The sequence below is a fragment of the Pelobates fuscus genome, chromosome 11 (assembly GCF_036172605.1).
Source record: "Pelobates fuscus isolate aPelFus1 chromosome 11, aPelFus1.pri, whole genome shotgun sequence".
Taxonomy (NCBI): Eukaryota; Metazoa; Chordata; class Amphibia; order Anura; family Pelobatidae; genus Pelobates; species Pelobates fuscus.
The window spans coordinates 67,128,868-67,137,445 of record NC_086327.1 but is presented as its reverse complement, the minus strand read 5'-3'; the positions used below and the strand labels follow the sequence as shown (position 1 = coordinate 67,137,445).

Genomic DNA, 8,578 nt, shown 5'->3' with positions numbered 1-8,578 from the left:
ATTTTGGTTGACATTATATCCAGCCAAAATTAGAAAGGAAAGTAAACAATCCGTCGATAATTACCTATTGCTTTTTAAAAAACAAAATTAAATTGAAGCCTTGCTGTACTATAAATTTCAAGTAATCCCAGTTATAAAACGTATTTTTGTTAATGGGACTATCTTTTTAAATACACTGTCATTTGCAATATAGTTTGTTAAAATGTAATATTTTGTATAGATTTGCATGACAGAGATAACAAAAACAAAACAACCAGCTAAGAGGCTCAGTTGCAAATGGATTAATACAATAACTGTTTTGGGTCAAGGCTGATGCATTAGCAACATGATTGTCATCCTGTATTTAAAACACAATGATTTTCCTGCAGTCATTCCCTTAGGTATGCACTGTGAACCTGTGAATAGTTAAACACAGCATGAAAACTGATCTTTTTCACCTCCTCCTTTAGATATTTAAACCAGTTAGACCAGTTTTTTTTTTTTTCCTCTGTACACATTCGGTTTTGCTTGTATACTTAATTGGGCACACCTACAGTACGTATTGAATTGTACTGTAGCCTGAGAGTATTGCAGCAATGGCTCCTAATGCTTTGGATCGTTGCCGCCTGGCACTTCTCTTTGCTGTAGTGATGGACCTGGTTGGAATAGCTTCCCTACTTGTTGGTATCTTTGCCGAATTGCAGCTTAATGGACAGGATTTTGGCGATTTGCTGATATACACTGGGGCAATCCTGGTTTTCCTGAGTCTCATTGGGTGGATTTTTTGGTATACGGGCAACATTGAAATCTCCTTAGAGGAGCTACAGCAAGACTATATGGTTAAGGACGGAACACTTGCTCGTCTAGCGCGTAAGATCTCCCGTCACCTCTCTCATCGAGATTTGAAGCGTGAAAGACGGTGGAAAAATTCAGGTCAAGGAGGATCTAACAAACCAGATACCCTGCAATTGTCTAAAGCAAAGGTCCCCAAACAAGAGATGCTAACTGGAGTACACGAGGAAAGTGTAGGTTAACGTTTATAACCTCTCCTTTGTAATTTAATGCCATTAAATTAGTTTAGATATTTTAGAGGGTTTTTGTTCTCTCAAAGGAATGCATTTACAATTTAAATACGATAAAGGAAAAATATTTAAACTGGTGTTATTTACTCTGCAATGTGGATCGTTAGTAGACTATTGTAGAAATATTCAACTTTCCATTTATCCCAGTACATTGAAACATGCTAGATTTTGTTACATGTTATTACAACGTGTAAGTAACAACTTTTATCATCTAGGTAGGCGTAACATTTCTAATGGCCCTTTTCCTTATTTCATGCTTTCGACAATATTACCGGAGGAATAAGGAACGAAGGAGGCCCAACCTTTTTCCTATCATCTAGTGTAATGAGTACAGACTAAAGTAAAAGTAGTATATGTCCTGATAAAACCCTAATTGCCAGGTTGACTGAGTATTTTTCCTACTATTCTCACACCCCATGTACTACCGGATATTGGTTAATGTAATGTGCCCACCCAATTATCTTTGCATTATAAATGCAATGTTAAAGCGTTTCTCTCCCCCCTTAAGGTTTGTGCAATGCTTCACCTCATAAGATATGCACAGGTTATTCAATCCTGTTGGCACTAACATTGTTAATTCTCTTCCCTGGTAGAGAAGCAAGGGCGCATTTGTGTCAATTTACTTGAGTCATCCTCATTTGATGTTCCTACAGTGACGACAACAACAGCAAAAATATTGTTGGTCTTAATAAAAGAACACTCCATATGAAAGTCTAAACTGAGACGCCAACTGTAGATTTTATAGCTGTGTTACGATTTCATGGGCATACAAAAGCTACATTTTTGGTGCATATGCTATGTCTAGCCGTGTTATTAACACTTTCAGTGCCACACCTGCATGCACTACGCTTTTCTGGGTGTACTGAAAGTGAAATAAAATGTTAAATCAATACATGTTGGGTCTGTGAGACACCGGCATATAATGTCAAAGACAATCAGATATTTTACATGTATACTTTATTAATAAAATGTTGAGCCTGTTAGTTCCCACAATTAGCTAGGAGAGCAGCAAATGGGAGGAAGGAAGTGATCCTTAACTGGGTTGGGACTTGACAAATTGCTCTTCCTTTCTCCACCCTGTGAGGAAGGGGAGCCTTAAAGGGTTACTCTTCCCTCAACTCCCTCCTGTTTTATAATCTAAAAACATTTTAAATAATGTTTAGATTTACAAAGAGGGTGTAAATATGTTTGGATGAGGGGAAAGCTCCTAGGGCAGGTCCAATTTAGAGAAGGGATTTAATAAGATAAACTTGTTGGCTTCTTGTTCACAACTCTAGAAAATAAGTTTTCTTTATTACATCCATTGCCAGCACACAGTGTATGCTGAAGACAGACTTTTTTATTTTTACGGGCTACATGGTCACGTGTAATCACTAATACCTCTGTATAGGCAGCACTTCAAGTGGAAACAAGTTACATACAGATAGCTGTTGGTCATGATGGTTGTAGTAACCATTTAGTTGGACTGGGTTGGAATCCATAAATAGCTTCTTTCCACACCCTATGCGTTGGAGTACAAATAAAATAACTGATTATGATGTGGATGAGTGGCCTCTATACTCTGGCCTCTATCCCCCTAGGTCACGGGTGTCCAAACCTTTTTCAAAAAGGGCCAGATTTGAGGAAGTGAACATGCGTGAGGGCCCACCATTTTGCCTGACATTCTTTGAACCATTAAAATTGAATGCAAATTAACTATTTTATGCAACTATGTTTATTGCAAACGGCATACTTTAATTTCATCTCTTTATTCTGTCCCTTCTCTCTATACTCTGTCTCTTCTCTCTATACTCGGTCCCTTCCCTCTTTATTCTGGGCCTTTTTATTCTGTCCATTCTCTCTTTCTGTCCCAGCAGGGAGAAGGAACCAAATCCTGCGAATCCTGTGACGTCCAAGAGATTGCGAGAACGCAGACTGAGTTCACTACACGTCCGTCTGTGTTCTCGCGATCTCTTGGCCCCCAGTGAATCCCCGAGCGCCGCTCAGGACCGCTCAAATCCAGAGATCCCAGGGGTCCTGAGCGGCGCTTGGAGATACACTGGGGGCCACAACAGATTAATTTACGAATTAACTGTGGGGCAACAAATGGCCCGCAGGCCGGACTTTGGACATGACTGCCCTAGGTGGCACAGTGGAAGGTGCCTAGGCTTAATAATATGTAAACCAAGTAATACCCAGTTCCCTGGTTCAAGTAGGTAATAAGTATGAAATGTTATTTTCACAGGTTTTATTTATTTATTTTCACTTGTGTACCCATTAACAGAACATTTTGATAGATTGCATCCCTCATATTAACAATATTTTTATAATTCATATATATGCTGTTATATCAAATTCATACATTTTTACTCTGTCCTAGGCTCCCCCGCTTTTCTTTTTTTTTTGTTTTGCAGTGCATATAAGGCATGTGGTACCCCAAAGGCATTCCACTTGCATATTTCAGAGTATAGATAACAGTGGGGTATATAGGAACAGTGCACAAATTTTGCACTGCTCCTATAAAGAAGAGTCATGAGTTTTTTAAGGTTAAGTATATAGCTAAGACATTGGAGGTAGGTTTAGATGTCAGGCTTATGATGCACTATGTGGTGGCATGGAACTCAGAACATAACAACTTAGGGCCCGGTTAAATCTGGCTACCGTGGGCTAGTAGGCAGCTTATGCTACATGGTCTGATCCTCCAGAGTTAAAGTGTGGAGCATTATATGCGTTGGAAATGGATTAAACATATTGGCAGGTGTATCAACATGATCAATGCTAAAGGCACTAAGATATTGGTATTACAAATAAAATATACGTATACTAATGCTTATCACGAAAAGTAAAAACCAGAAAAAGGTAAACCGTTAGGCATTAATAGTTACTGAAGTGTTCTCTGGTGTGAGCAAGTCTCGGTTGAGGAGGCTGTTGTGTGCTCTGGGCAGCATCCTTTGCAGCAGAGGCTCCATGTGGGGACCGCTGCGCTTTCCTGGAGTGTCAGTTCCCTGTCAACCTATACCTAGCGTAGGTAAGAGCTTTAAGGGTGTGTGGGAGTCCTGCTGGATGCAATTACAGTGCAGCGCTGCGTGTGCCGTTGGCTTTATTGTCCGTCCATCGCTGTGGCAGCTTGTGCTTGCGTTGCCGGTGAATGGCATCCCAGTTTGTGTTTCTGGGGTTCTCCGTGACTGCGGCTGGGTACCATGTTGTGGGGTATGCCCGTCTGCCGGTGGTTATGTTGCAGGTCTCGGCTTATTGCCAATTCTGGGGGAGGCCCGGGGGCCTTTTCGAACCTGTCCTCGCTGCTGTGAGTATTTTGCCCCGCTTGCGTGGTTGCTGCCGGGGCGCTGGTCTTTTGGTGGCCCTCCACCCGGGAAGTGGTTGTCGCTTATGACAGGCGCTGGACGCTGTCGGGTGTTGATTCACGGTCTGCGGCCATTTTGTGTTTCCTGCCTCTGGTGCGTTGCTTGGGGTTCCCGTTTGGGATTTGCCTCTCTTGCCGCCAGTTTCGCCCAGAAGGCCTCCAGAAAAAGTTCTAGCTTTGACTCTAGGTCTTTCTGGGACGCCGGTCTGCAGTGTGTAGCTGTTGGTTGTGTGTAGCTGTGGCAGGGATGCATGTCCGCCATCTTGTGCATTAGCTCACAGTTTGTGGTTTCGATGTGTAGCCTGGGACACTCCAACCATCTTCTGTCGCAGTTAATTCCCTTTGTGGGGCAATTTGTGAGCGGCAGGAGTCGTGGTACACTGCTTGGTCAGGTAATTTGCTTGGGAGCTCCTGCATGTTGCGACCGTCCGCCATGCTGGTCAGGTCCCGCGCTCCCTCCCTCCTCTGATTTATCTGCCCCAGGCTCCCCTGCTCTTCCTCTGCTTCTCAAGGCTTCCCACCGAATACACACACTGACCCACCTGCAGTCACAGAGCCAACCATGTAGATACACAGATACTAACATTGACACACATACAGATGTACAAACACACAAATACAAACACAGGCACTCATGCAGATACGTAGACACACAGATACAACACTGACACACATGCAGATGCACAGACACAAATATACAAACATTGACGACAACATACATATACAAACAATGCACACATAAAGATGCACATACACACGAATGCAGACACTGACATACATACAGACATATACAAAGACACACAGATATAAACACTCACACAGAAACAAACACTGCCACAAATGCAGATCCATAAACTCACAGATATAAACGTTACATACACACATGTACAGGTTAACCACACTGCAGTTTTCTAAATTTTTATGTGCAGGAAGGTGGCTACTACTGGCTTGGGTGTTAAGGACTTGTTTCTGACACCATCCGCCACCCCCTCTCTCTCGGTAGATTTTAACTAAATGGCAGAGAACTGAGCAGTGAAACGTCAGGGCAAGACTATACACAAAAACGGTTACATTAAGAAAAAGTGGTTTTGGTGACTATAGTGTCCCTTTAATCCCTTAACGCTGTTAGGGCGTGTTATGCCATCCTACAAAGGACACTCCGGTCACCATCACAACTTTATCTTAATGCTGATGCTCTAAGCTTATCATCAGCGCACCTGCCCGGATGTGCACCATGCATCCTGTAACTCCTATTCAGAAACCAGATTCTGCCTGGGGGACCTGTTGATTGGTGCTGGAGGCAACTTTTGGGTTACATTGTGCAAGGATGGTTTAACCATTCTCAGGTGGTGAATCCTTTAAAGTCATCATAATCTAAATTAAGTTGTTATGGTGCCATTAGGCCTTTTGTGCACTCTTACCATAAGGTGTTAAACCGTTCTCGAATGGTTTAACCCCAAAGGTTGCTTGCCTCCAGCACCGATATCCAGTTCACCCAAATGGCATTGAGAATAACTTCAACTTCGAGCTCAGGGGATATGAATAGTCCGTTTTAATGAAGGTTTAAATCTTTCTGCATCATAGTTGAATACCAGTGCAATTTGTTGCATCAGTTCAGCCAAATACTTTGGCCTTTAGAAATTTAGTAAAGGTGGAAAGTTTAAGGTTGAAATACTTTTTTTTTTTTTTTCACAAAGCTTCTCATTTGTTAGGATTATTGTTTGCAATTTCTTCTTGTAAGATTTTTTTTCTTTTATTATAAAGGATGCCTATTTCAGTGGGTAGAAGATTGTAGCCTGTATGTGGATCCCCAGAAGATGGTAAATATGTTTTAACAATTTATTCAGAAATTGGAAATTTACTTGACATTTCAAGCACCTTGGATTGTTTAGAAATGAACTTCTGGAGGGGATGCCTGTCCAACCGGAAGTGCAAAGTGTGCAAAGTGTGCGGGGGTACGTAAAAATAAACTACAAAACACTTGACATGCATTCACACTTTACATTTATGCATCTACATACTACTTAATGAATTGGTACAATTAATTTATTCTTACCATCATGTAATACAGGGACATAAAATCTAGGTGATGGGGCCCTTTCATATCCAATATAGAAAATGCTATATTTTTTAACAAAAATTTAAAGGAACACTTCAAGCTCCATAACACTGTAGTGGTATGGTGCTTGGAGTGTTCCTTAACCTTTTTAGTGACTAAAATATAAAATGTTCTGGAACCCCCCCCCACCCAGTGTAATTAGTCAAACTGTTTGATAACATCTTGGGTTCTGCCTGGCGCCACTTCCTACTTGCTCTGCAGCAGGAAGTGAGAGATAGTAGCTCCTGCTAGGAGATTTTGTTAGCCTTCCTGCTGTAAACCCCTACACCATCAAAGAACTTAAAGCTGCAGTGGAGGCAGGGAGTGGCACCCAGAAGACACCAGGTAAGAAGTTGAACTGTGCCAACACTGGGGCCTCAGCTTGAATATTGTGATTCAGTTTTCAATTGTCTATAAGCAACTGTTTTATGATTAAACACTGTTGTTGTTCAGTAAATACTAATGAATTGACAAGTAATTGAAAATTGCGGTCCAGACAGGTCTCCACAATATCTAAGTCAACAAATAATCTGTTTTTAGTGTATATGTAGTTTGAAGACATAAGCATAAATGCATGTTTGAGTGCATTTATTGTGAGGGCAAGTTTTGGAATTCAAGGAAGCATTTGAATGAGCAAATACTAGAGTTCTTTTGTCTTAGTTTGCAAATGCATGTGTATTTGTATGTAACTTGATAATGTGTTTTAATGTGACTATTTATGTAAGGTGTAATAGTTTGTGAAAGCAGGATTGTATTTGTGTGCAATGTCAGAGTTTAAAAAGGTATTTAGTGGGTCTAGTGTGTGAAAATGCAGGAACGTATTGTGACAGCACATGACTACTATATGTTAGTAGTTAAAGCGTATGTAAATTCAGACATGCACTTGTGAACAGTGTCTGTGTTGAATTAAGGTTTTTTTAGACGGAGTGTGCATTTTAATTTAGGTGTGAATATAGATCGAGTTTGTACATGTGCTTTCAGGAGGTTTTTTTTGTGGAGTGTCAGGGCATTTGTAAACACGAAAAATGAATTTGTAAGCATTAAAAAAACATGTCAAGGGGGCGGAGCCTGACCTTCAAGCCGAGCAGACGTGTCTGCAACGAGCTCCTGCTGAGGGGGCATAATCTGGGGTAAAAACGACTGTAAAAACGACGGCTCTTCAGCCCAAAACCACTCAGGGGTGCGCCACCCACACTGGGGGTGCCCTCAAGAACCCACAGCTACCACCCCGAGGCCCACCGAGACAGGGGACACGGAGACATAAACGCGGCCTTCTGAGGCTGAAGCCGAGGAGAGGCGGCCGCTTTCCTCGGCACAGAAGCCCTCAAGCGACCTATACTCAACCAACCCCCCCCCCTCTGGACCGGCGGGGGATATCCCGGTCTCTACTGGGCACAACGAGCAGGAAGAGGAGCAGACAAATCAGCCACAAGCCATACTGGGGTAACCGGCACACAAGGCACTCCCAAGATGGCCGCCCAGAATGAGCACAAAGCGCGGAACACCCGCACCCAGCAACCCAGGTACCCCCTGGCGATCTTTGACCACCTATGTGCAAGCTTTAGGGAAATCCTGCAGAGCAGAGGAGCGACCTACCGGCAAGCGGAGAGGATGGTGGCTGTATGTGTTCGGCCTGCAGCACGACGAAGCTATTACAAGCGAACACCACAAGCATCCAAAATGGCTGTCAGACGCTACAGATACCGGCGGGCACAGAGGAGAAAAATGGCGGCAAGCAAATCGGACGCACCCTTCCACCCACAGATTAACACACCCGGTAACACGAAACAAGTACAGCAAACAAGAATCTCATCTGTCCCACATTCCGGTCTCCAGCGCAGCAATGCTCGACACTACACAAGAAACGAGGCTACACAAGCAACAGCATGGCAACAAACCCCACGAGGTACCGTCAGAGCCGACTCCCGAAGCAAAGCAAGCAAACCATGGGGTGACAACGGAGCTGGACTTTGGTTGGCAGTGTGTATTGTGGAGAGAATGGGAGTAGGGTGATCAACGCGTGCGGGACTCTGAATGCAGTACTCAGCTAGTCCCTTCTGTGTATTTAAAAATTGCCCA

The 8,578-nt window shown here is 42.9% G+C and overlaps 1 protein-coding gene across 2 annotated transcripts in view; it reads left to right on the top strand.

Annotated features, from left to right (window-relative positions):
• The first annotated feature begins 501 nt into the window (after nucleotides 1–501).
• Nucleotides 502–8,578, top strand: part of TMEM238 (transmembrane protein 238) — a 65,064-nt gene continuing 56,987 nt past the window's right edge. Inside the window, exons 1-2 of one of the 2 annotated variants that reach the window (XM_063435690.1) lie at nucleotides 502–1,000; nucleotides 6,168–6,221. In XM_063435690.1, coding sequence (XP_063291760.1) covers nucleotides 576–1,000; nucleotides 6,168–6,186 — 444 coding nt within the window. In that variant the 5' untranslated portion in view covers nucleotides 502–575 and the 3' untranslated portion in view covers nucleotides 6,187–6,221. Of the gene's footprint in view, nucleotides 1,005–6,165; nucleotides 6,222–8,578 lie in introns of both variants that reach the window. The other variant, XM_063435689.1, reaches the window with a different exon arrangement.